Source organism: Cynocephalus volans, chromosome 10 (assembly GCF_027409185.1).
Source record: "Cynocephalus volans isolate mCynVol1 chromosome 10, mCynVol1.pri, whole genome shotgun sequence".
In the NCBI taxonomy this organism is placed as follows: Eukaryota; Metazoa; Chordata; class Mammalia; order Dermoptera; family Cynocephalidae; genus Cynocephalus; species Cynocephalus volans.
This window is the reverse complement of record NC_084469.1, coordinates 131,645,606-131,673,566: the sequence shown is the minus strand read 5'-3', so window position 1 is coordinate 131,673,566 and position 27,961 is coordinate 131,645,606. Positions and strand designations below refer to the sequence as shown.

The window sequence follows — 27,961 nt, the reverse complement described above, 5'->3', positions numbered from 1 at the left end:
GGTGTTATAAGCACCACTAAGTTCATTTTTGGTAAGTTATCTCTTACTCTTTGTTGCAGAGATTAAATGGCCACAGCAGACAAGTGGAATTAGGCTTTGCTGTGGAGACTTCATTTTTTTCTCAGTACCTGACCCGATTATGATGAGGTGGCTTATGAAAGTGTGATGTTCACTTATTTCTTGACAGGTGAATATTGTTACTCTGTTCTCTATTAGCTTTCTTTTACCTTTGTGATTTATAGTTTTAGTTATTTGTGTACAATACGAACACCATACTAGCAAAGAGAATGGCTTTAGTCTTTTTTCAGTATTACATGTTATGTAATGTTGTAATTTATTACATAAATACATTATATACTTGTTTATATCTTCTAAAGAGTAGTTGTGGTCTATAATTAAAAATAATTGCAGTGAAGTTGTCAAAAAATAGAAAAGAAAAGCAAAAATAAGAAATTTTTAAATTGAAAAAAAAGAAATAGAAACCAAAGTTATGGAAAAAACTTGTTAGCAAATACAATTGAAGTAAGAGTGTCTTATCTACTATGATTGGAGCTGAATTTGGTCTTGAGTTTCGTTTACGCAAAAAGACAATCAAAAAGGGTCACATAATTTGCATTATTGGATACAAAGGAGTAGAATAAATGTATTTTTTAAGTTTAAGCATTTAAAAAAACTAATGTAAGGCCGGCCTGTGGCTCACTTGGGAGAGTGTGGTGCAGATAACACCAAGTCAAGGGTTATGATCCCCTTACCAGTCATCTTTTAAAAAATAAATAAATAAAATAATAAAAAACAAACAAACAAAAAAACTAATGTATACTCATTATGGAAAATATATAAAACTCAGAGAAGTATTAAAAAGAATAAGTCCGTCTGTGTTTTCATTACAGTGAAGATTTTGATGTACTTCACAATAGTATTTTTTTTTCTAGTCATCAATTATAAAAGTTTCTACATCTAGTTTGTAAAACTTTCTTTGTGATTGAACTTTGACAGATCCATTTTCTCTAAAAATTACATGGTTAAATTTTCTTTTTTTGTTCTTTGTTTTTTAAATCTTATTTCATGGTTAAATTTTCATGAGGAAATTTTAGTGGTCTGGTAAATTCCTTTATTATCTGCAGCAGGAGCCTGGAAAATAGGACGAAAACCCATTAGAAAGCTGCATTGTGTCTTTACAAGCAGGGTTTAACACTAGTTTTTCAAGTCAGGACTTCATAGGATACATTGGATGATTTAATGGATATTGTTTTCATCAGTGATTTTAGAGATTTCAGTGTGTTATTGGAAAATGTATGATTTTCACATTCCAATTTCTTTTATCAATTGGATAAAAATTGAAAGCAAAAAGATAGTCTCTCAGAATACTAGGCTACCTTGCTGGGGTAATAATGGGCCCCTTGAATCAGCAATTTTCATCCCATTGTTGCAGAGGGTCTACAGATCTACTCTGGGGACAGAATAGACAGTGCGTATCACACGGGTATGGACTGCTTTTTTTGGAATGTATGTAGATACCATTGTGACTAACTGAATGCAAATTAATTCAGAACCGTTACTGTAGTGATCATAGCTTTTTGTCATTACTATTTTTTTCTCTATCCACTGTTAACTGAAGAACAAGTACTGTGACGGAAAATGTCTGATGTTAGTACAGCTACTCCTGCTTTCTTTTGGTTGTTTACGTGGTTTAGCTTTTTCTGTCCTTTTACCATAACTTATTTATGTCTTTATATTTAAAGTGGATTTCTTGTGGACTGCATATTGGGTTTTGCTTTTTTTTTTTTTTTTTAAAACTAATTTGACAGTATCTGTCTTCTAATTGGTGTGTTTAGATCATTTATGTTTAATGTAAACAATTTGCCATCTTGTTAGTTTTTTCCTATTTGTTCCATATGTTCTTTTGTTCTTTGTTCCTTTTTCCTTCGTGGTTTTTTTTTTTTTTTCTTGGCAGCTAGTCTTTAAGGGGATCTGAACCCTTGACCTTGGTGTTAGGAGAAGCATGTTCTAACCAGCCAGCCTCCTTTTTTTCTTTTTTTCTGCATACTTTTGGATTGAGTAATTTTTATGATTCTGTTTTTCTCCACTGGTGGCTTATTTAAAACTTTTCTTTTATGTGTGTCTTTTTTTTTTTTTTTTTTTTTTTTAGGTGGCTAGAGGGTAGGAGGATCCAAACCTTTGATCTTGGTGCTATAATGCTGTGCTCTAACCACCTGAGCTAACCAGCCAGCCCAACCTCTTCTTTGAATTTTTTTGGTGGTTTCCCTAGTTTTACAATGTAAATCTTTAATTAATCACAATCCACCTTTAAATAATATTATGTCTTTTCACATGTAATATAAGAACCTTACAGTATATTCCCAATTCTTCCTTCCTATCTTTGTGCTATTGTTGACAGATATTTTACTTTTACATATGTCATAAACCCATAATACAGTGCTACTATTTTTGCTTTAGGCAGTCAATTATATTTTAAAGCAATTAAAAATAAGCAATGTCTGTCCCATCAGCTGGGTCCGAAAAAAAAAACCCAAAAATGTATTTTTTTTTTTTTAAAGATGACCGGTAAGGGGATCTTAACCCTTGACTTGGTGTTGTCAGCACCATGCTCACCCAATGAGCTAACCGGCCATCCCTATATGGGATCTGAACCCTGGGCCTTGGTGTTATCAGCACCGCACTCTCCTGAGTGAGCCACGGGCCGGCCCCCAAAATGTATTTTTTAATTATTTACTTCAGACCATTTGATATTGCCCCACAGCTCTTAGATGCTCTGTTCTATTTTTTTCACTTTTTTCCATTTTGACTCTCATGGTTTTCATATCTCTGCTGAAATTCCACATTTGTTCCTGCATGCCATCCAACTTTTTCATTAGAGCCTTTAATGTATTAATCATAGTTATTTTAAATTCTGTTTGATGTTTCTAATATCTGGGTCACCTCTAAGCACTCTTAGAGGTGACCCACCAATAGGTGGTCCTATTGATTACTTTGCCTTTTGATAGTGGATTGTTTTTCTTGCTTTTCTGTGATGCTTGTAATTTGTTATTGGTAGCCAGACATTGTATATAGAACAATAGAGACTGACGTATATAATATTTATTCTGGGAAATGGGTACGCCTCTTTTGCTAGGCTGTTAGTTTGGGAATTTGAGTCAATTGGTCAGGAGATGTTGTGTTTGGGTTTTGTTGTTGCTGTGGTTACCTTAGGTACACTCATGGCTTCAAATTCCTCTGGTGTTTCCTTGCACTGACGGTTGGTTTGCTGGAGGGAAGCTTCTTTTCAGTGTTATGCTTTACCCTCAGCTTTCGGTCTTCTTTGCACACCTGTGCCTCAGTGCAGTCTACCCCAGCCTCAGTGGTAGACTACCTTTGCTTGTTCCTGGGTACTTGCAAACCCACTGGGAGAGAGCAGGGTGGTTCTCTGTTGTCCTGGTTCAACCTTAGTCTTAGGCAGGCTCTGTTTGTCTGGATCTTGTGGGTAGATCTTTCTGAGTGATGGTGTCCCAGAGGTAGGACACCTCTAATAGTCTTGACCAGAATTTCCTGCCCCGCCCCCAGGCATAGAGTTTTTTTTTTTTTTTCTTTCACCATGCTCCAGCTGACGTGGGAGTAATAATTTGCTGACCTTTCCCAAGGGGTTTGCAATTTTTATTCTTTGGAGGAGAAGAGTCCAGGTGGGTATTTTTCTTTCTCCAGGCCAGCACTACTGAGAGAGGCTTTCTCTGGTCTCCTGCCCAGTATTTCTTGTGAGCACCCACTGAGGTCTGTGGAGAAAAACTTCTGAGTGTCTGTGTCTCTTGCTAACTCTCACTTAACCTTTAATAATCTGCTAAATTTTGTACTTGAGTGCTTCTTACCTGCCTGTATAGTGATCCCATCTTTCTCTCACTGCCACAGATGAGCCAAAGCTTTTATTGCTCTCTCCTTGGTGGTGCCTGTCTTTCCTTCAAATTCAGTCTAGTTGGTTGCCCTGTAGCCTCAGCTTTCTGATACCTTCAAGAGAAATTATGATTTTATAGGTTATCCGGCTTTTTCTTGTCATTGAAGTAGAGTGATGCCTTTCCAAGCTTCTCTACATCCTAATTACAAGCTAGAAGTTGAGGACTTTCCATTTTATACTAGATTTTATCTTCCAGTGAAATGAACTTACCTCTCTTCTTTTTTTTTTTTTTTTTTAAAGATGACCGGCAAGGGGATCTTAACCCTTGACTTGGTGTTAGTCAGCACCATGCTCACCCAGTGAGCTAACCGGCCATCCCTACTTGGGATCCGAACCTGTGGCCTTGGTGTTATCAGCACTCTCCTGAGTGAGCCACAGGCCGGCCCTACCTCTCTTCTTTCCTCCTTCTTTTCCTTGCTTCCAGGATTTGTCTTTTAGCAATGTTAACCCTGCTGAAGAAGGCCTCACATTTTATAGAAGAGCTTCGTATTGTCTAATTTGATGCTCACAAAAGATTAATGAGGCTATTTGGGAAAGTAGCTGTTAGCTTACTCTTACCACTGGATGAGACAAAGGTCAGAGAAGGATGAGGGGTACAGCTAGCTGGTGAGCTGTAGTCTCTGACTGTGGGACTTCTGATCTCATGTCTGTCTCATTTCCTTGCTGCCATACTGACTGGTTGTGTGTTCTGTGAAGGCATGGTCCATTCCAAACTCGTTCACTTCTGTGTCCCCAGCACAGAGCCTCACATAATGTAGTTGCTTGGCAGATTTTGTAGAGGCATGTGAGGTGAGGTTTAGATGTAAACTCTGGGAGATGAGGGATGGCCTTGGGATTGTATGGCCAAGCCAGCCTGGGACTCAGCCATCTGCCTTCAGGGAGCTGCTGGGGTTACATCACAACTTTGTTCCTGGGTGTTTAGCAAAGAGGTAGGGACTTTAATTACTTTGGCGGAGAATAGGCTTCTGATGACTATTGCATTGCTATTGAATTGAGAGAAAGAAACCTCCTGTGCCTTCAATTGTATGTGACTCTGCTTCTCTCCTTGGCTGAAGGAAGAATCATTCTTAACATTCCAGCAGGAACTTTATCTCTCATTCAGGTGCTGGGACTGAGATCCTAGGCAGGAGGTCTTGTGGGCCTGTGACTGTACCCCACCCCTCCAAATAAGGCCACTGGGTACGTTTTACTAGTGTATCAGACAAACTTGATAAAGGCACATCCGAGACACAAGTGCCAGGTTGTACAAGTACAAAAGGAATACCTGGTAACCCTCCAGCCCTCCCCACCAGCCCCAAGTCACAGTCTGATGGAATAGGGGAAGGTGGAGTGGATCCTGAGGGTTTCTCTGCTTGTCTCTGTGTTGAGCTGAGTAGAAAAGAAAAGGCAACTTAGGACTTTTATGTGAGAATATAGAGTCCCCAGCTGGGCTTTTTTTTGTTTTGTTTTGTTGGCTGGCTGGTACGAGGATCCAAAACTTTTACCTTGGTGTTATCAGCACCACGCTCTAACGGAGTGAGCTAACTGGCCAGCCTATGTACTGGTTTTGTTTCCATGGTTGCCTGGGCTTGCCTGACAGACATGTGAAAACAAATATGTTCCCACGTGTCTGCATAGGGAAACCTGTCTGGCTTGGTGCCAGGAGTGAAAGGAAAAGTGGTGCCACTTTAACTTTCATCCTCATCTAAAGCAGAGGTAGGCTGGCTCAACTCCTCTGGGACTGGGAAGGGCTTATTAGTACCCCAGAGGAGCATTTTCACTTCTGCTCAGGTCCAGACTCTGGAAGGGGATTGGGACAGGTAAGGCAGGAGTTTTGGGTGGGGCCAGTGGAGATTGGAGTTTTCCCTGAGAACCATTCACTTAAGTGGCTGTGGTTTAGATGTAGAGTGGAGGTGCTCTGAGGTCCATGTGGCTAGGTTCTGGCACATACATCTTTGTTGAGTAGATGAGAGTCTTCTGGATACTGAATCCCAGTGTTATCCCTAGACGTTATCCCTGTGAACTTAAGGGACCAACTCCTGGGTGAGAATTAAATGGCCCACCAAATTCCTTTCTCCAGAAAATGAGGTGGGATTGGGGGATCTGAAGCATGACTAGTACAGGAATTGAGGGAGAGAGAAGGCCACGCTGGATATAGGGTCAGGAAGGTGCTCGTCTTCCTCTGACAGATTCTGGATCGTTCATAGGTAAGTTAATGTGGAATCCAACTTCCTTGAGGTTTCTGGATTGGCCCTACTCTAGTCCAGTGGTGGTGGGGATGTGTGTGTGTGCTATCTCTCTACAGGATGCCTTCTAATGCCAGATCTGTGGATTACAGAAGGCTTATAGCTTTGGTTAGGTGGCAAGGACAATCTTTGCAACCCCAGGTGGTAGTGAGTGGCATGCTAAGGAGGAAATCAAATAAGCCAATAGCAAATTAGCCCCAGTTTAGGGTGCCCTCTGGATGCCCTTTCCCCATCTTGTCTATGTAATCTCTCTCTTCTGGCTACTTTGGGAAAAGAAAGGTATTGAATGGGCAAGCAGCAATGCGGGGAGTAAGGTGGATGTGTGGACACAACGACATATGGGTGTATATTTTCATGAGGGTTCTCTCCTTGGTCCAGTCTCTGCAATAGCAGTATGCTCTTACCATAGCATCTTCCTAGTCCTTCCCACCACCTGCTCATGTTCTTTGCTGGCCTGAGAGTAGCTGCAAATCTCTCCACATGCGGGTGGACACTGCGGAAGTCCCTGTTTTTGTTTGGGTAGAGTTGAGTGGGCAGGATTACCTGGGTATAGACAGTGAGAGGCCTGTTAGGCTGGTGAGGATGTGTACCTGGTGCAGAGACTCTGGTCTTCTCCACAGGACTGGTTTGTGGGTTTTAAGCTGATAAGAACAGAGCAAAACTTCACTTCAGGGAGAATCTATGCTATGGACAAACCTAATACCAGCCTTCCTTGGGCAGCAAGACAGGTGACTCTCAGTGGAAGTCGCCATCAGATTGTGCCTAAGCTCTAATGGTGTCTTTCTTGGGAGCAAAGGAGGTCTGCCTACCTCCATTTCCCTGTGTCTTGTGGAAACTGAGATAGGCCTATTTAGGGCTGTGTGCATGGCATGCTGTCCCCAAGCAAGAGGTGGGTAGGGAAATCTGCCTGCCTTGCAGGTCTAAACCACAGCCTTACCAGCTCCTGCCCTAGACTGACGTACTTGTGTTCTTTGCCAGGCCACAGTAAACACAGGCATGCAGAAACCGTTTGGCATGGAAGCCAGGGAGCTTGGGAGCTCCACACCCACCTACCATCTCATTCCTGAGGCCAGCCAGCCCAGCGTGGAAGAAGATGTCAGTTTGCCACCCCAAAAATCCCCAGAAACTATGCAGCTGAAGAAGGAGATCTCCCTGCTGAATGGGGTCAGCCTGGTGGTGGGCAACATGATCGGCTCAGGGATCTTTGTCTCACCCAAGGGTGTACTGGTGTACACTGCCTCCTATGGATTGTCGCTGGTTGTGTGGGCCATTGGTGGGCTCTTCTCTGTTGTAGGTGCCCTTTGCTATGCAGAGCTGGGGACCACCATTACCAAGTCGGGGGCCAGCTATGCTTATATTCTAGAGGCCTTTGGGGGCTTCATTGCCTTCATCCGCCTGTGGGCCTCACTGCTAATCGTTGAGCCCACCAGTCAGGCCATCATCGCCATCACCTTCGCCAATTACATCATCCAGCCCTCTTTCCCCACCTGTGATCCCCCGTACCTGGCCTGCCGTCTCCTCGCTGCTGCTTGCATATGTAAGTCTGGGGGCTGAGTGTGGGAAGAGGTGTAGAGTATGGGGTACTGTTATTGGTAGCTTATATTTGAACAGCATATTTTGCTCTTTTGGGAGGAGGGAGGCATCTTACCTTCTGAAGAACTAATTTTACCAAAATCATTTGATCCTGACTGATAAATAAGCATAGAGGATGGGGATGGGAGAAGTTTGAATCTGTGGCTTTTGCTGCCTCATTCCTCCTACTCTTGGATGCCCCTGAGTTCTGTTCCCTAATCTATGTGACACGTTGGTGCATGTCTTATATTTTCTTTCTTTTCTTTTTTTCTCGTCTTATGTTTTCTTGTCAGGTGGTTTTTTTTTTTTTTTTTTTTTGTCGTTTTTTTCGTGACCGGCACTCAGTCAGTGAGTGCACCGGTCAGTCCTATATAGGATCCGAACCCGCGGCGGGAGGGTCGCCGCGCTCCCAGCGCAGCACCCTACCAAGTGCGCCACGGGCTCGGCCCTTTGTCAGGTGTTTTGATTGGAGTGAGCACCATTAGTTCTAACTTAACCCAGAAAAAACCATCAGTGTTGAGGACTTTATTCTGCTGCTTAAAAAAAAAAAAAATTATTTTACTTCCGAGTGTTTTAAATTTAAACCAATTTAAAGGCATCAATGAGGAGATAGGCTTCTCTAGGCTGTGGGGGTCTCAAGATGTTATCCCAAACAGAAGAAAAAAAAAAAAAAGTAAAAAATCAAGATGTTATCCCTCAGGCCATAGGACCCCCTCCTTCTTGCCACTGCCATTCTTTGCAGCCACTCTTTGCAGCTCTTCCTAAGTAGCAGGCACCACACCAAAATGGCTTTTTCCCATTAGTGTTTCAGATTTCTTTACACTCACTTTGTAAACAAGTTCTGTCTGCAGCCAGTGAGAGGGAGGTGGCTTCTACCCCTCATTTGGGTTTGTGAGGAGAGAATTTAAGGGATCCCAGCAGATCCTCTTTAATTTTTCTCCTGTTGGGTAGTAAGGAGGGATTCTGTGTGAAATCACTGAAAAGGAGAGAAGATTGCTGTGAATTTACCCAGCCTTGCAGAGGTAATGTTTTAGCTGAAAAGTGGCTCAGAATTCTGTGTTCCTTAGCACTGGGCTGCCGGAGGCACTTAATTATACTCTGTTCTTTCCATATCTCTGCTTGCAAAAGCTTTGGCAGTATATACAGTTTACCATGTTAAAAATAGACTGAGAGTACCTTGGAGTTAGCAATAAAAATTGTACAGTACACCATGCTTCCTGACTTGAAAGAATTTGTTAAAGGCAGGTATTAAAGAGAACCCCTCCACATCCCTTGAGACAGTGAGGGGGAAACAGATATTCCTGGGAGGAGGGAAGGTGGTAGGTACTTGGCTATATGTCTGATAGGCTTTGGCCGGGGAGACTCTGGCCTGACTGAACTCTCTAAAAGGGAATAATTTTCTGATTTTAAAATATATTCAGGGCCGGCCTATGGCTCACTTGGGAGAGTGCGGTGCTGATAACAGCAAGGCCATGGGTTTGGATCATATATAGGGATGGCCGGTTTGCTCACTGGCTGAGCGTGGTGCTGACAACACCAAGCCAAGAGTTAAGATCCCCTTACTGGTCATCTTTAAAAAAAAAAAAAAAAAAAAGAGTATATATAGTCATGCAAAAAATTAAATTATCCTCAAATCACCCATAATCGACTACCAAAAGATGAGTACTTTTAATAGTTTGACAGTGTCTTCATTTTTTTCCTTTTACTGAATTGGCATCATACTTTGCTTATAATTTTATTTCATTTTTTTATTTTTTGGGGCATCTGGCCTTGACCTTGGTGTTATCAGCACCATGCTCTAACCAAGTGAGTTAACTGGCCAGCCCTGCTTATAACTTTATATTCTGTTTTATAAACTTGTTTTTTTCACCATTTCATGAAATGTTCTTCAAATCAAGATTTTTTAAAGTAGTTTTTTTAATTAAAAGGTGATACTTGGACTTTATAGACAATTTGAAAAATGTAGAAAAACAGAAAAAAGAAATTAAAATAGCCTATGATTTTACCTCCCAGAGAAATATCTGGGTGAAATAACTTCCAGTATTTTTTTCTGTGTATATCCATCTTTTTTTTTCAAACTACTTTACCAAAATATATCAACCATTTTTAAAAATTACCCTTGAGATCACATTCTTTGTGGTTTATATACTGCTTTTTAAAATTTAATATTTAATCTCTTTCATCAGATATTCCTAGAAAACATGGTTTGGGGACACATAAGTAATTTCCAGGCAGTGTTGTATACAGTGGTTAAGATCACAGCTTCCCGTCCCACACTGGGTTTGATTTCCAGCTTTACCACTGACAAGCTGTTGACTTTGGAGAGTTAATTCACTGCTGTCTCAGTTTTCTCATTTGTAAGATGGGAATATTGCGGTATTATCACCTCTCACAGAGTGACGGAGATGCAAAAGATTACTCAGAGCCCATGTATTCAGAGCAATGAGAAGCCCGAAGGGACTGCACCAAGAGAAAACTCCTTCAAGAGAGGAGAGCCCAGGCACAGCTCTGAGTCAGTTTTTGCTTCAGGTTTTATTGTAAAGACAAGAAAGTTACAGAAGAAAAACAGGTGGTTAATTAATCATAGTGAAAACATAAACAAACTGGCTACATGACAATCTTCATTAAAGCAGGTGTTACTTAAAATAGTTCAAGCAATTTACCATCAAAAGGAGTTGTAAAACTAAGCTATGTGAGGTACAAAAGGAAACAATGAGATAATCACCAAAGCACTTAATTCCCCAAGAAACTCAAAAAACATCGAGATGTGTATCGTCCCCCAAGTACTAACTAGCAGAATATCCTCGAAGATTTTAGCTTACATACTTTTCCAGCATCTAGGTTTAGCTGAACTAAGGGCAACTGCCCGCAGAGCAATCACTGTTTGCTGTGCTTCAATTCTCTTATCTACATCAAAGGCTTTAGTCCTGTGAACGTTTTCTGGTCTTTCTTAATCTTAGCAATTCTACTGTTTTCCTAAAGGGTTGGACTTTGGCCCCCTAAGCTAGAGTCTCTGGCCGCCTAAACTACAGGACTTTGGTTCTCTAAACTACAGGCTTTGGCCTTCTATGCTACAGGCTTTGGCCCTGTGAAATACATGTGTTTTATTTTTATCTCATTAATAACTTCTTAGTCAATATCCTCCACATGGTATATAGCTGAGAAGATTGTTGTGAGGAATAAATGAATCAATCCATGAAGAGTGCTTATCTCTGCCTGGTATATACTAAGTGTTCTATAATATTATTATTATAAATAATACTGTTGTGGGGCATCTTTTAACATACCTCATTTTCAGAGTTTCTGCATATTTTCTTTGAATGGGAAATCCCTGTGTCTAAGGAGTTAAACTGTTTTAAGATTCTTCATGTGTTTTACCAAGTTGCTTTCTAGAAGGTTTTGTGAGTTTGTGCTCCTAAATGAGCATTTAAGAGTGCCCGTGCATTGGTCTGTGATGGCCTTAGGATGAATTCAAAGAACAATCAAGTGAAATGACACCTTTCTGTATAATTTTTCATATACAGAAGACTTCTGTTTTTATTTTTATTTGTTAAATCCTTTTTATTTTTTCCTTTATGATTTTTCCCGTATTTTTTGTGCTTAGGAAGCACACCACCATATGAGGAGCTAATCTTTTGATTGAAGGAGAGGCCTCACCTCTTAGAAATACAAAGTCATAGTATCTCATGGCCTCTTTTATTTAAAACGTACTTTTAACCAGATTACTGGGATCTGAGTTCCTGCAAACTGCCTATTCCACAAGTCCAGGCTTTACCAGAATCTAGGCCTGAGGGCAGGAACTTGTCAGAGGGAGGGCCAAGTCACAAAACCATGTTCCATCCTAACTGACTAGGCTTTAGGGTTCAGCTTACTTCCCTTCATGAAACTTAGGCCATAGAATCAGGCTTTCAGCAGAGCTGGGATGTGCAGGGAGGGAGTCTCCTTGGGTAAGGGTGGCAGAAGGTACAGCCTGGTCTCAAGAGACACAAATTGGAAGAAACCAATTAGGTCATATTTGGGGGAAAAAAACAAAAGTCTGCACTAATTCCAGGGTGAAACTTTGGTAGGATAGGAGACTTAAATTAGTCTTGAAATTCATACGAGAAGAGTCCTGATTGTTGGTTGGAAGACTGCATAAAGAAGTTATAGCATGCTCGGCTAGACAATTAGAGTTCCATCCTAGAAGAGAGGGTCCAGGAAGTCTCCATATGACCAACTCTAGGGCATAGGCTTCTAGCTGGTACCAGACTTGGATAGATTTGTTTGGTCTGCACAGTGTTCTAAATAATTCTGAATTAGTTACCGACATTTGAAAACCAGGGCTTGCACTTTCTCTTGAAAAATCAAAAGTTCTGGTAATCTCTGACCCAAATTCTTACCTGATATAATTAGCTGGATTTGACTTGTGGTTGCTCCTTTTATTTATTTTATTTTATTTTATTTTATTTTATTTATTTATTTATTTATTTATTTATTTTTTAAAAAGATGACCGGTAAGGGGATCTTAACCCTTGACTTGGTGTTGTCAGCACCACGCTCACCCAGTGAGCAACCGGCCATCCCTATATGGGATCCGAACCCGGGGCCTTGGTGTTATCAGCACCACACTCTCCCGAGTGAGCCATGGGCCAGCCCGTGGTTGCTCCTTTTAAATGGAATATATTCTCCCCAGTCCACTGCAGTACTCCACTTTCTCTTGTTAACCCAGACTTCCTTTTTTTTTTTTATTAGAACTTATTTTATTTTTTGGCAGCTGGCCCTTGTGGGAATCTGAACCCTTGACCTTGGTGTTATCAGCACCACGCTCTAACCAAGAGAGCTATCAGTTAGCCCCTAACCAGACTTTCTTGCCTTTGATCATTTGTATTACTTTCTTGGCCCCTGAAGGCATTGCTGTTTCAGATCCTGGCTTTCTGGCTGTACCTAACCTCATTCCCAGGTTACACTAGGAGAAATTCCAAGCAGTTTTTTTGGGATTTCAGGCTGTCTTAGCTACTTATTATCCTAGAACAGTGGTTCTCAACTGTAGGTTGTGTGGAGACATTTTTGGTTATCACAACTACTGGGAGGGGATGCTGCTGGCATCTAGTGGGTAGAGGCCAGGGGCGCTGCTGAACATCTTATCACGCACAGGACAGCTCTGCACAATAAAGATTTGTATAGTCCAAAATGTCAATAGTGCTGAGGTTGAGGAACTGTTATGAAGACACACTCTGTTCATAAGTGTTCTGGGAACTTAGAATCTTCTGTGGTGGGATGGGGCCTCAGGTTGCCAACCAAACTCACTAAGCTTAGGGGCTCTTATTCACTGTGGGAAATGATAGATTTTAGAGGTACATTAGGGTTCTCTCTTTGTCCAGGTGACCAGCAATATTCTTGGAAACCCAAGTGCTCAGAAAGAGTATAAATGTAAGAAGTACTTGACTTAACCATAGAAGGATGATATTACTGTGTTACGTGTTGTCAGTTTGTTATTTTTGTGGGCTTTGACCTAGGCATCCTGCCAGTTGTGTAGGCTCATACATCACTGGAGAGTATTTGCCTTGAAGGTTTCAACATGGAGTTAGTTCAGTGCTGACACAGTAGCATCAAAGCCTTCTCACAGCTGAGACTACATTTCCCCTAAGAGTTTGTTTGTTAGGGGTGACAATGAAGAGGAAGAGAAGGAGTAGGAAGGAGACTGCCAAGGATGAGACAGAAGTGAAGAAACATGGTATGATCCCTGAACATCTTTGCACTGTCTTGGACTCAGGCCTGGTCAGTGTTCTGAGTAGAAAGGATGCTCTCTTATTTTGGTCAGTTGTTGCTATGGATAGACAGCTTTCATATTCTGAGAGTGACATAGGCCTAAGGAGGACTGGGCCTCTTAGTTGCTCAAAGAATCTAACCCTATATATAGTTTGAATGTTTTCATAATAAGAATAAATGCATTTGTGTAATTAAAAACAAGTATACTTTGGAAAAAAAGGATACTTTAAAAAAAGGCATGTACATTACATATTCATACATACCCTAGGAGGTAACTGCTGGTTCTGGGATCTCCATTTGGAAGGGTTTACCTCTTCTGGACTGCTGCAGAGCATTTCACTGGTAATAGACTTGTAGTTGGTTCCCGCCCCCCCCCCCACACACTTTTTTTCTTCCACCTTTTTTGTTGTGGTTTAGGATTGTGCTCCTCTGTCCTTGAATGCTCCTTAGTAATAGGTAGCCTGTTTGTGAGAGTGATTGGAAAGTTTCTCAAAAGGGAGCTGTGAAAATCAGCATAGCTGGGACTACAACTTCAGGTTACCAGGCCATCTCCTCATCAGAAAGAGTATGAGAGATGCAGTTCTGTCAGAGGGCACATGTATTATTCAAGATTAGTGTGAGTTTCAAACAACAGAAAACCCAAAGCAGGGCCAAGCCCGTGTGGCGCACTCGGGAGAGTGCGGCGCTGGGAGCGCAGTGACGCTCCCGCCGCGGGTTCGGATCCTATATAGAAATGGCCGGTGCACTCGTGCCGGTCACGAAAAAGACAAAAAAAAAAAACAAAAAAAAAACCCAAAGCAGCATGGCTCAAACATATTGAAGTTTATTTCTCTCATGTGTTAACTGTAGGAAGAGTGGGCTGGACAAATGCAAAAATTCTTCAGGGAGCCAGGTTTCTTCTTTCTGTCTTGCTGCTCTGCCATCCTCAGCACCTGACTTCTAGCCAGTGGTCCAAGATGGCTACTCAAGCTCCAGCTGTTGTGTCTGCATTGTAACTGACAGAAAGGACAAAGAAAGGCACACCTCTCCCTTCAAAGATACTTCCTGAGGTTTTATATGAAACATTCGCTTACATCTCTTGCTTAAAACCTAGTTACGTGGACATACCTATCTGCAGGAGAGGCTGAGAAATGTCAACTTTACTTTGGGCAGTCATGACTTCAGCCAAAATGTCTATTACTAAAGAAAAAGGAAAGAAAAGATACTGGAAAATAACTAGCAGTCTCTGCCACAGAGAGACTTTGAGGATTTGTTTCTGCTTTGGGGTTGGGACTGGATTTGCTATTCAAGTACTCCTTTCTCAGCAGCAAGCTCCCAGAGAGCCTTGAAGACCCTCACATGGGTCCCATGCTCATTGGTGCAGGCTTGTCCAGCAAGGAAATGAAATCAGAAGAGGGAAGGCTTGGATGTTTTAGTTGTGGTAGTTGAATCTGAGCACCTGGTCTCAAGGCCCCACCCTGTTGTGTTTGAACTCTGATAATCAGTCCATGGTGGGCTAGACGGGACTGGTTCTGGGAGGTAGGGAAGGGTGGGGATCAGATGGTGAAATTTTATTTCTTAATTAGAATCAGAAAAACAGTCAGGGGACTTGGCTTCTGCTTAGCAGACTGTTCTCAGAGCTCTTTGTTCTCTGGCAGGACTGAGAGTAGGGTGAGGCAAGCAAGGCACCTGTGGCCAGTATTTAAGGATGTACTTACTCTCAGGTTCCTGCATGTGGTCCCCTGAGAGTGAATGCCTCCTTAAATTTTGTGCCCTAGCCACCCTATTGGCTTTAGCCTCCACTGGCCCTGCTCTCTAGCTATATACATGGTTGCTAATTAACTATTTTTATTTTTATTGAGAAAGAAGCATACGTGCACCTTTAGTCAAAGTATAAAAAGGCTATGCAATCGAAAAAAAAAAATGGGTCTGCCTCTCTCTACAGATATTTAGTCTTCCTCCCCAGAGACAACTGCTCTGACCCGGTGCTTTTTTTTTTTTTTTTTAATGCCTTTTTTGTGACCGGCACTCAGCCAGTGAGTGCACCAGCCATTCCTATATAGGATCCGAACCTGCGGCGGGAGCGTAGCCGCGCGCTCCCAGCGCTGCACTCTCCCAAGTGCGCCACGGGCTCGGCCCATCTGACCCGGTGCTTTTGTCAGAAAATCATCTGTCACTAAGTGGACTAGTGAGCATGAGAGTTTGTTGTCCAGTTATTTAGAGTTATCCTTCCAGCTGGTCTTTTGGAATAGGCTCTGCAGGGACTTCCCATGAGTGCTGCCTTCATTCATTAGTTTAGCATATAGATATTGAATTTCCATTGTGTGCAATATTTACTTGTGTACAGACAGGACCAAGCCACATGGGAAATTTGTAGCAGGATGGAGGGAAGGAGAAGGAGCAGAAGTGAGACTGTGCTTGTCAGTGTGGGGCTGAGGAGTGTATAAACTTCTCTCCCCCATCTTGGGGCTACAAACCAGAAGCACAGTGAACACAGCAGGATATTGTCAGTCTCTTTCTCTGTATGTATTTTCATCTTTTTTTTTTTTTTTTGGTGGGTGGTTGGTGCCATCTTGTCTCTCTCCTTTTCTCTGTTTCTGCCACCTTGTCTTTGTCTCATCTCTCTCCTCTGTCTCTGTCTTCTGTGTATTTCCTCATCTTTCTCTGTCAGTTTTTCTCTCAAAGCTGCATGCCCTCTCACTTCTGCTGCTTTTTGTGGTCCCACTTCCTTCCTCTGCTTACTTGGGGTTTCTGTTCCTCTGTTATTTGCTGTGGCTCCTGACTCTTTTGCCCGCTACTGTTAGACAGATTCAGTCTCTTAGTATTTCAGCTCCATGTTCCTGAGAGAGACAATCTAATAGGCTCAGCTTGGTGTCTGGCTCGATCAGCCACAATGGTGGGGAGGGAGCAATTTCCAAGAAGGGGCTGGGCAGGCAACTCAAAATATGCTTACTGTATTGGTGGCTATTAATTAGGTATTCCTATGTTAGCTGATCTAGTTTTAGCCCCACACAGAAAACTTTTATCAGCAGGGTAGGTCCCTGGGAAGACCCACCAGCAGTATGCATTCCTTTGGGCTTCTTCTCTTCTCCCCTCTTGACCACTGTCCCCTCAACCCCCATCTCATATGACTGACTAGTTAATACCTGTATTGTCTGCCAGCGTATTGAATGACTTTTCTTCAAATGCTATGCGGCTGCTCAGTCACCTGTGTTTATTTCCACAGGCTGACCCTAGGTGTTCCTTACCATCTGAGTGGAGGAAGGTCCAACCTTCTCAAAATTGCCTTGTCCCAGGGAATTGGCAGTTTAGTAAAAGTCATGACCACCTTGATTCCAGCCGGGGTTCATTACTTCCCCTCTTTGCTTGGTGATGAGCTTAAGGAAGCAGTATGCTTTTGTTGCCCTCTGAGAGTTTGTGATCTCTTTGGAGAAGCATGACTCAAGCACCTACTTGGGAGAGACCTACTTGAGACAGATGTCCACATGACCATAGCATTAGACACTAAGCTGTACTATGAAATGGAAATGCCATGGGGTTCAGAGGAGAGAGCTCAGGGAGTTGGTATATTTGGGGAAGGTTTTACAGAGGAAATGGGGGCTGAGCAAGAATTTGAAAGTGGGAGTTACTGTTGGCTATGGCAGGAAGAGGAGGAGAGGACATTTCTTTTATATATATATCTGGCATGAATAAGGAAGAGGGTCTGGCTGAAGGAGAGAGTACAAAATGGGTTAGAAATAGGTGGAGGTGGCCTAGAGGTTGGACCTGAAAGATTTTTTTTCCCTAACATTGTTTTATTTATTTATTTAGATGGCTGGCCAGTATAGGGATCTGAACCCTTGACCTTGGTGTTATAACACTATGCTCTATCCAATTGAGCTAACTGGCCAGCCCCTGGACCCAAAAGATTTTGTAATAACATTTGAGTTACACATAAAAGTTCTATTTTTGGAGGCTAGGGACAGTACTTAGAGGTGTCACTGTGTTCTTTCTTGCTGTAAAACTGCTTGTATATTGCTTTTGTGTCTTCCCTGTGCATCAGAGCCGCCATGGTTTAGCAGGGGCAAAATGTTGGACCCTCAACAGATGGCCCACACATCACTGAAGTGTGTGAGGAGCTGGAGCTTAAAGCCAGCAATGCCGACTTGAGCCTAGGGAACACTCAAGCAGACTCACCATTTCTCCATGGACCTGAGCATTGGGAGGTTTGGATAGGACCCAGTGGTGGGTGGGGGGAATCAGTGGGCTTGGAAATGTGAGCTTGAGAATGGTAATTCTCAGTCTCAGTTTCTTCATCTATAAAATAGGAATAAGAATATCTGTATTTCGGAGTCGTGAGAATTGATTGAGAGGATGTATGTGAAATAGTCAGGCACATAACAGGCTTTTCTTTTTTAACACTTACACACAAAACATATCTCTCTAATTCCTAGGTGACCTGTCATCTGCATTCATTTATTGATGGGTCTCTCTTGTTCCCATTCTCTAAAGTGGCCATGGAGAGGTCTTGTGGCTCTTGTGGTTTGGACCCTTGGGAGTCTGGGTAGGGAAGAGTGGGTAAAGTCAACCGTTACTGGGCCGGAGGGGAGAATTTCCAAAAATGGTGCTGGTTGTCAGAATGTACGAATATGTGTTCATGCATGCCTTTGTGTCTTTGAATGTCAACAATGATGGGATGTTCATGGGTGCTGTCAGCTGGGGCAAGTGCAGGGTGTCACCCTGTTTGCCTGTTCTCCTGGTTCTCACCGGTCCATTGGCCCCTTTGCCTTAGGCAGAAAGAGCAGAAGTGATGCTCTCTGTAAAGAGAGGTTGGGCCTCTCTGCCCTCAGCTCAAGCCTGCTAGTGATGTTATGGTTTTCCTCCTAGGTCTGCTGACATTTGTGAACTGTGCCTATGTCAAGTGGGGCACACGTGTGCAGGACACGTTCACTTACGCCAAGGTCCTAGCGCTCATTGCCATCATTGTCATGGGCCTTATTAAACTGTGCCAGGGTAAGAGGGGCCCAAGGTGGGGAGGAGGGTGGATGTCCCTAGGAGTTCCTCTGGATTCCCTGAGGAGGACATGGGGACTCGGTTAGCTTTACTGTTCAGCTCTTTCTCAGAGTTAGGGTTAGGATTAGGTACATGCTAGAGTGTGTCAGTGAGTACAAGAGATGGGTATAAATCTCTTCCTGGGCTTATTGGGCCAGGCTGGCTTGGCCAACTGGACATAAGTCAGCCCCTCCCTCAGGGCTTTTTTCCTTTTGTGGAGGCTGGGAGCATTGCAGGAAGTCAGCCTAGGGCCTAGGAGCCCTTGAAACTTGGGTCACGATTGGGTCATGAAAGTAATCTGTGGGGATAGAGTGGCTCCTCTTTTTGGTCTGTAACTGCCAGGCAGCAAGTAGAGAGACTTGGCCCTCTTTGAAGGGGGTGGCAGGGTGTGTGTGTTGCGGGGGAGGTAGGTGTGGAAATGGATGGTCATTTTGCAGCTTTTACTTTTCATCTGGACTTGCATTCAGCATTCCCTCCCAAAGTCAAACCTCAGCAAAATATTAAAATGTTGTGAAATTGGCACTGTCTTCCCTGCATGTTGGCTTTAGATTCAGGAATGCAGATCACTTTCTGCAGGTTTACCAAGATCTCCTGAGCCCTTGGAGAAGTCCTGAGATGTCTTTAGCTAAAGATAATCTCAATCATTTAGCAACCTAGTTCTCTAGATCATCAATCCCTAAACATAGCTGTGTTTATAATCACCTGTGTTTGCAATAACCTGGGGACCTGTTAGATCACACTCTGATTGGTTTGAAGTCTAAAAAGCTGTGATTTTAAGGAGTGCCCTGGGGACCGGCCAGTTAGCTCAGTTGGTTAGAGCATGATGTTATAACACTGAGGTTAAGGGTTCAGATCCTCATACTGGCCAGCTGCTCCCCAACTCCAACAAAAAAAGTGCCCTGGGTGTTTCTTAGGCAGCTGGTCCAGCACCTTTATGTATGCAGGCCAAGTTATTACAGCCAGCTGTCTGTATATCCCAGTCTCAGGAGCATCTTGGGGTTAAATTGAATAATTGAGTAATCCTACCCCCAAGATATGTGCCTTAGGGAACCACTGCTGTGTGTGATGACTGATAACCCTGGAGATGGGGTGGTCTCTATTTTCCCTTCTCTTGCTGCACACTCAGCCATTTTTGCCACATTGAGAGCTGGGTCCAGTCTTTCTGTAGAGAGTGACACAGGTTTCCTTAGAAGTCTGAGCCTTATTAAAAACTCCAGTGTGCACTGAATGTCTCTGTCCTGGGCATTTGGGTGCTACCCCCTGGGCTTTCAGCTCTGCGGTCTCCAGAAACCTCCGAGGAGAATGACAGGTGCCTGGGTCTGGGCTGGCTCCCTGAAGGGTGGAGATGGCCCAGGCCCATTGAAAGATAATAAGACCCAGTGATTTCCTACCACATGCAACCATTCCACTGCAAGTACAATAGCAGAGTTTATCAGATGAGACTGATAAACTCATTTGACCAAATTGTGTCGTGCTTTGGGCCAAGAGAGTTAATTCCACAGGAAGGTCTAATTGTTAATGAAAAATGACCTTTATGTGAAATAGGGTTTCTTTATAAAAAATAGGAAGAAGAACTGTGGCCTACTGTGAGGTCACTTACAGAAAATGGAAATTCCTTAGGGTTTTGGGAAAAGTGTTGTCACATCAGAGGGCAGCCAGGAATGCCTTTGTTTTTCTGAGCTTGTCTAGTTTTACTGAAGGAATATGAGCTTTGAGGGAGTGGGTGGGGTGGTAAAGTGTAGGGAGCTGTTGGTTGTTGTTCTTTTGGTGTTAAATTATTATTTTTTTCTTCCCCCTGCCCTCTTGTTTTTCCTTTCCTTCTCTTGTCTCTCTCTGTCTTCCTCCCCTTTTTTTCTTTTTTTATCTTCCCTACCTTTTTCTTACTCTCCCTCCCCGTCCTTCCTCTTCTCCTTATACTTTCTATCTCTCCTCCCCTCTTCTTCTTCAACCTCTTCCTTCTTCCTGAACCGCCCCCCCCACCTGCCTTTGCCCCCACAGGACACTCTGAGCACTTTCAGGACGCCTTTAAGGGTTCCTCCTGGGACGTGGGAAACCTCTCTCTTGCCCTCTACTCTGCCCTCTTCTCTTACTCAGGTTGGGACACCCTTAATTTTGTAACAGAAGAAATCAAAAACCCAGAAAGGTAAAGGTGGAATCACACTCTCACTCCCCAACTTGGTTGGAAGTCCTGCTGATACTGGGCATGCTTGCCCTCTTCCCTTTCTCTCCTCCCCCCTTCTCCCTTCTGCTCCTTCTCCAGCTAGGAGGGGTTGAGGGCTAGGATGGGAGTGAGTGAAGGTGGGAAAGACCCTGGCTCCTTGCCTTCATGTTCACACTGGAGGATCCCCAGGGTCCTTCCTAGAGAGGCTTTTCAATGGGCAGTAGCAGACCCAGCTGGGGCTAAGGTGTTAGGACCTTGCACAGAGCTTATTCTGGCCAGTTGGGTCCCCAGCCTGGCCTCGAGTTCCCAGAGGACACTGTTCCTTACATTTGTCCTGAGATCATAGATGCAGGAGGATTATGAAACCCTGTGGGACCCATTGGCCCCATTGTGGTGAAGTTCAAGTATTGATCATAAGCTATCTTCACAGGCAAAGGTCTTTCTCAGTAGAAAGAGCCCAGGGGCATGGTAGAATACCCACACTTGGGCATGAGGGGAAGATGAACCTGCCTCAAAGACCTAGAGGCCAGTGAACTATTAAATGTTAGGAAAATTCCAGTGGAGACTTGATGAACTTTGATCCTAAGTAGAATTTGGTTCTAGGTAGTCGTATCTCACTTGTCCTGACAGAAATTTGCCCTTGGCCATTGGGATTTCTATGCCAATTGTGACGCTCATCTACACCCTGACCAACGTGGCCTATTATACAGTGCTGAGCATTTCAGAGGTCCTTAGCAGTGATGCTGTGGCTGTGGTGAGTCTCTTGGGATCCCCATGCGCTCCTCATTTCATGATATTTAGCTACCCTTAATGGCTCAATCTGTCTTTCTGCAGCTGCGCCAGCTCTGCAGGATGAAATCATGGGTCTAGGCCAGAGGGTGGGCTCCTCAGCAGTGGCTACCTTTGTCCGAAGATCACAGATGTGGGATTATGAAACCTTGTCCTGTGTTGAGTGATTCCTCTGTGCTCTGTTCCCAGACATTTGCTGACCAGACGTTTGGCATGTTCAGCTGGACCATTCCCATTGCTGTTGCCCTTTCTTGCTTTGGTGGCCTCAACGCATCTATCTTTGCTTCATCAAGGTACCGTACCTCTGCTTCACCCATAACAGACTGGAATATTTTATTCTCTGGGGCTCTAGGCATAAGAGTTCCTTTTTCCCCTTCTTTCTTTCATGGGCATGCAGGATGTATCTGTATGGATGTACTTGCCTTTGTGCAAACATTTGAGTGCTGGTAGCTCATGTTTCCATCTGAGGTGAGTACAGATTGATAAAAGGTATAGGGGAGGAAGGCAGTAGCTTGTAGTAGTAACCTTGGCAGGGACCAGATTCGAGGCTCCTTGTGGGTTATGCTGCAGCCCCAGGATTGATTCTTGCTCTATACCAGGTGCTGATGCTATGCATAGGATGACTCTGCCTCTCACTTCACAGAAAACACTGAAGCCATTAAGTAGGCTCCTGCTTTCTTCTCTGTGCAGACTTATAAGAGCACTTGTCCTTTCTGTCATTGCAGAGAAAGGGGCAGGTCCACCTTTTTAAGCTGACTTTGCTACCTGGTCTCGTGGTCAGCACTTCCCCTCTTCCTCAGCACTTTGCTTCATCGGTTGGCCCTTCTCTTTGGTGGATGTTCACTTGGAGTCAGCTCTCCATGAGCTTCTCTTATCTCCACTTACAGAAGTCACAAAACAGCTTTTCCCATGTCCCCTCTGTCCCTGACTGGACATAGTTCTTGAGAGAATAGTTTGCATTTCAACTTTCATTCATTTTTTCTACCTGTTATTGTTTGGCTTCTATTACCTGAAAAATATTCTTACTAAGGGTACCTTGTTCCTGGCCTGCTTTCAGTCCTTATCCTACTGGACCTCTGAGGCAAGTGATACTGACCACTTTCTAATTTTGAAACCATTGCCATGGCTTCTGTGACATCTGATGTCTGAGGAGAAGGCTTCTTTCTTGATTTCTCTTCTACTAATCCTATAAATGTTGCCGTCCCAGGGCCAGGAGTATAATAGGCATTTGTCTTAGTCCGTTTTCTGTTGCTGTAACAGAATACCACAGACTGGGTAATTTATTTATTTATTTTTTAATTTTTAATTTTTATTTTTTTGGCAGCTGGCTGGTATGGGAATCCAAACCCTTGACCTTGGTTTTATCAGCACCATGCTCTAACCAGCAGACTGGGTAATTTATAATGAACAGAAATTTATTTAACTCACTGTTCTGGAGGCTGGGAAGTCCAATATCAAGGGCTGGCATCTGGTGAAGGCTTCTGGCTTTGTCATACCATGGCAGAAGGGCAGAAGCATAAGTGAGTACATGTGAAAGAGAGAGGCATCAAGGGCTGGACTTACTTTGTAACAACCCACTTTCATGATAACTAACACACTCTTGTGATAATCACATTAATCCATACATGAGGGTTCTGCCCTGAGGACTCAATCCCTCTTTCTTTCTTTTTTTTTTTTTTTTTTGGTGGCTGGACTGTAAGAGGATCCGAACTCTTAACCTTGGTGTTATCAGCACCGTGCTCTCCCAAGTGAGCTAACTGGCTAGCCCTGCCAATCCCTCTTATTAGGCCCACCTCCCAACGCTGTTGCATTGGGTATTAAGTTTCTTACACATGAACTTTTGGGTGACACATTCAGACCATATCAGCATTCAATAGATATTTGCCACATGAACACATAGAAGGATGAATCAGTAAAATAGGTTTGTCTCATTCATTCTTATTACTAGTTTTCACACACCAGTCTGTGTACTTGGAGCCTCCCTGGGGCAACTAAAGACATCAAGGCCTTGTAAGAATATAGTGTCATAATGCCAAGGTCAAGGTTTCAGATCCCCATACTGGCCAGCCACACACACAAAAAATAAATAAATAAAATAAAAGTGGGTGTGTGGGTGTGTGTATAGTGTCATATTCCCTACCTCAGCCTGGTGTGGCCAAGGTTGTACCTGATGTGGCTCTTCACAGGGTGCCCCACCAAGATGGTGTTTCCCATAGCCTCACCCTTATTGATTATTCATGTAGCTGTCTTTGGCTTTGTACTCCTTCCCTCTTTCAGCATCCCCTCTGTCTTATTTCTCCTCTACCTAGTATAAGTTGTTAACCTCATGATCCAACTCTAATGTCTTGCCCCACAACACATTTCTAGGTGATGTCATCAGCTCCTCTGGCTCCACCTCAATGGTGCACAAGTATCTCAGACTTACTGTGCATTCCATGTGTGATTTGTCTCCATTTATGCTATTATGGCCCATCGGTCTTCCTTGCTTGTCTTCTTGGCATCTTGATTTTTCCCTTGGTGTCCACCCTCTTCCCCCAGCTCAAACATGAACACACACACACACACAGAGGATCTGACTAAGGTTATCATATCTGTCTTGTTCTCTCCTCACTCGGGTGCCTATTGTCATTCAGGCCTCCTCTCTTATGGGACAGTTGTGATAGATGACCTGCTTGTCTGGCCTTCCCTCCTATACTCTGGCCTCTCCCTACTCTAGTGCAGCTTCCATGATGCCACCAGGAGTCTCTGGCATCAAATCCCATCAGGCCCTTTCTTCAAAGCCACAGCCGCTCTCAGTGCTTGTTCAGACTCTACAGGATGACCTCGTATGAAGGTTCTTCCCAGCACCCTCTCCTCACACAACTTATCCTGGGACTATGGGAATTCTAGCATCAGCCTTCAAAGAGGCCACACTCTTTCATGCTTCCAATCCTCTTTTGCCTTTGCACATGCTGGTCCCCCACCTGCCCATTTATTTCTGGCAAACTCCAGCTCTTCTTCCTGGCCTAGATGTGGTCATCTCTTTCAAAGCTTTTTGCTCCTCCAGCCTACCTTCAAGACTAGTGAGTGAGTGCTGTGTGCTCCATGATGATGCTGATTACCCTGGGTGGCTTTTCGTTTCTCCGCTGGTCTTTCTTCCAGTCAGTAGAGCTCTGTAGGTACAGAGAGGAAGCCTGAGTTGTCTCTTTGACCCCCAGGCTTGCCCTGGCCTGTCATACATCAGGAGTTCAGGGAAGCTATATGGAGGGCATAAAGAAATCTGGCTGCCCTTCTTTAAAAAGCCATTGTGGGCTGGCCAGTTAGCTCAGGTGGTTAGAGCACTATGTTGTAACACCAGGGTCAAGGGTTCAGATCCCTGTACCAGCCAGCTGTCAAAAAAAAAAAGCCGTTGTGTTAGCTATGAATCTGGGGGATGGCAGAATGGAAGTACCCCTGATGGGGTGGATTGGGGTGCCAGTGGGGGTGATGGCCGGGTGAGTTCTCTGTTGGATATTGATGAGGTATCTGTGGTTGAGAGAAGTAGGAGTGTCTGTAGGTGATGGTGGGTTCTCTAGCTGAGGAGGACATGGGGTTGTCAGTGGGTAACATTGGCGGGGGGGGGGGGCATTCTTGGGTAGTGGTGAGGTGCCCATGGTTGAAGAGGTTGGAGACACCTGTGGGTAAGGGAAGGGTAGGTTGGGCTGGGCCTGCATAGAGAGCATGGGATGCTCTTGAGACTCTCTGCTGCTTTTTTCTGGGGCTCAGAGCCTAGTTTGTTTGAGTGAGTAGTATGGCTGTGTGGCTGAGTAAAAGATCCTGCTGACACAATTCTTGTCCTTCCAGGTTGTTCTTTGTGGGCTCCCGTGAGGGTCACCTCCCGGACCTTCTGTCCATGATCCATGTTGAGCGTTTTACACCCATCCCTGCTTTATTGTTCAATGTAAGCTGTGCCGGGGGAGTGTGGGGTTTGGGCCTACCTGTGCAGTGCTATTTCTATTTTGTGCTAAGTCATTATAGATTACATAACAGGAACCCTGAGAAAAGCCCTACTCCAAGACTGGAAAAACAGTTCATTTTTTTCTTATCATCTAGTTCTTTTATGGTTTTGTTACTTAAGTTTAAATTTTGGATTCATCAGGAATTTATATTTTGGTGTATTGAATAAGATGGAGATTTACTTAATTTTTTCTCAAATGGCTAGCCAGCTATGCCAATATCATTTTTATTGAACAATCCATTTTTCCACAGTTTTCAAACTTTTATCATGTAAAGATAATGGTAGGTAATTTTTTTGGGGTTCTTAATATGTGCCACATACAATTGTATGCCCCTTAAATGTATTATCATCTCAACTAATCCTCCCCATCAACACCAAGCCTCATTAGTTTAGCTTTATACTGAATATCTGAAAACTAGGGGGACTGAGGGTACTTGTTTTTTATCCCCCTGGAATTTTCCTGGCAATTCTCACATTTATTTATTTGTCTTAATGAACTTTGGTATCATTTTGTCAAAATAATAGAAAAATCCTCTTCATATTTGACTGGGACAGAATTGAATTTATAATTTTAGGGGAGATCTGACATCTTGTCTTTTAAGTTAGTTACTTATCACTCTACTTTCCTCTTAATATAGGGTCCTCCCTTGACTCTCTTTTTGTTTTATCTTATTTTATTGTTTGTTTATGGCAGCTGGTCAGTATGGGGATCCAAACCCTTGACCTTGGTGTTATAACACGGTACTGTAACCAACTGAGCTAACTGGCCAGTGTTCTTTTTAAATTCTTTGTTGATAATTTGGAGTGAAAAGATAGGTAGGGAGAATTTTACCTTCTTGAAGTTTGACCTTGTCCCAGGACTCTAGTCCCTGACACCTGTCCTCTAGGATTCTTTTGTTCCAGAGGGCAAATTCTGTCATATCTCTCTCTGGAGGGGGATGGATCCATTTTGCCAGTCTGAATTTCTGAGGCCCCAGGACAGTGAATAGTTCTAGAATCATTTCTCCCATTTTTTTTTTTTTTTTTTTTTTTTTGTCGTTTTTTCGTGACCGGCACTCAGCCAGTGAGTGCACCGGTCATCCCCATATAGGATCCGAACCCGCGGCGGGAGCGTCGCCGCGCTCCCAGCGCAGCACTCTACCGAGTGCGCCACGGGCTCGGCCCATTTCTCCCATTTGTATGTGAGGTATGGGACCCAGGTCTAAGCACCTTCCTAGGGCACAGTGTGATTCTTGTTGAGGTTAGTGCATTGAAGTGAAGAGGGCCTCACTGTCTGCCATCAGAAGGGGAAAGGAAGGGCCGACCCGTGGCTCACTCGGGAGAGTGCGGTGCTGATAACACCAAGGCCACGGGTTCAGATCCTATATAGGGATGGCTGGTTCTCTCACTGGCTGAGCGTGGTGCAGGCAACACCAAGCCAAGGGTTAAGATCCCATTACTAGTCATCTTAAAAAAAAAAAAAAAAAAAAGAAGGGAAAGGAGTCTGGCTTGTTACTGAAGTGTTTGCAACAAGAAGGGAGGCATTGAGTATAGGAAGAGCCTCAACAGAAGAGGGAGAGATGCTACCTGGAAGGTTCATGCGGAGAATGGACCTATCTGATGCTAAGGGGTCAAGGAAAAGAACCAGAGGTGATCTGGTGAAGCTAAATCAGATCCAGCACTGACTGCTGGATGGTAGAATCTCCTGGGGTAGGCTGGTGGTAACCATGCTCACTCCTCTTCTCCCCCACATCCTCCCACAGTGCACTATGACACTCATCTACCTCATTGTGGAGGATGTTTTCCTGCTCATCAACTACTTCAGCTTCAGCTACTGGTTCTTTGTGGGCCTGTCTGTTGCTGGACAGCTCTACCTTCGCTGGAAGGAGCCCGAGCGACCCCAGCCTCTCAAGGTCAGCAGCTCTGGGCAGACTAGGAGGGTCGGGCCATCTCCCCAATGTCTTCTTGCCCATATCCTGTTCCTTCATCTTACCTTATTTAATCTCTCACCCTTCTCCATTTCAGCTGAGCCTATTTTTTCCCATCGTGTTCTGCACATGTTCCGTGTTTCTGGTGATTGTGCCTCTCATCAGTGACACCATCAATTCTCTCATTGGCATTGGGATCGCCTTCTCCGGGGTCCCTGTCTACTTCATGGGTGTTTACCTGCCAGAGTCCCGGAGGCCACTCTTTATTCGGAATGTCCTGAGTAAGCTTCTCTTTGCCTCATCACTCATTGGCTGTGTGTGCACAGGTGCCTGCAGGGTGGGGGTGGTGGCTAACAGCTTCCCCCCATACTAGTGATTTGGTGGAGGCCATGAGATCTCTCTGCTCCACATGACTTTTCTTTTGATCTTGACATGATCACTTTAGTTCTAACTTTAGTGTCCTATTTTGGGATTAAAGCACTATCTCCTGACTGTGCGATCCACCTGGGAAGACAAGGAGTCAAGCATCAATCAGACTCTGGTTGGGCGTGGGACAGAAGACAGTGAGGCTTGTTGGGGGGTGAGGGGCAAAGCCTGGCACAGAGTACCCAAGGGACAGGTGGGGAGGGA

The 27,961-nt window shown here is 43.8% G+C and overlaps 1 protein-coding gene across 5 annotated transcripts in view; it reads left to right on the top strand.

Annotated features, from left to right (window-relative positions):
• Nucleotides 1–27,961, top strand: part of SLC7A6 (solute carrier family 7 member 6) — a 40,190-nt gene that overhangs the window by 2,068 nt on the left and 10,161 nt on the right. For 2 of the 5 annotated variants that reach the window (XR_010024700.1, XM_063112938.1), the window contains exons 1-9: nucleotides 110–187; nucleotides 7,147–7,705; nucleotides 18,334–18,459; nucleotides 20,497–20,641; nucleotides 21,290–21,413; nucleotides 21,638–21,741; nucleotides 25,271–25,367; nucleotides 27,167–27,316; nucleotides 27,429–27,612. Coding sequence is in view for 4 of the 5 variants with exons in the window: in XM_063112938.1 (XP_062969008.1) it covers nucleotides 7,165–7,705; nucleotides 18,334–18,459; nucleotides 20,497–20,641; nucleotides 21,290–21,413; nucleotides 21,638–21,741; nucleotides 25,271–25,367; nucleotides 27,167–27,316; nucleotides 27,429–27,612 (1,471 nt within the window). In the remaining variant the exon portion in view is untranslated. Of the gene's footprint in view, nucleotides 1–109; nucleotides 188–7,146; nucleotides 7,706–18,333; nucleotides 18,460–20,496; nucleotides 20,642–21,289; nucleotides 21,414–21,637; nucleotides 21,742–25,270; nucleotides 25,368–27,166; nucleotides 27,317–27,428; nucleotides 27,613–27,961 lie in introns of those variants that run through there. The other 3 variants (XM_063112939.1, XM_063112940.1, XM_063112941.1) reach the window with 2 other exon arrangements.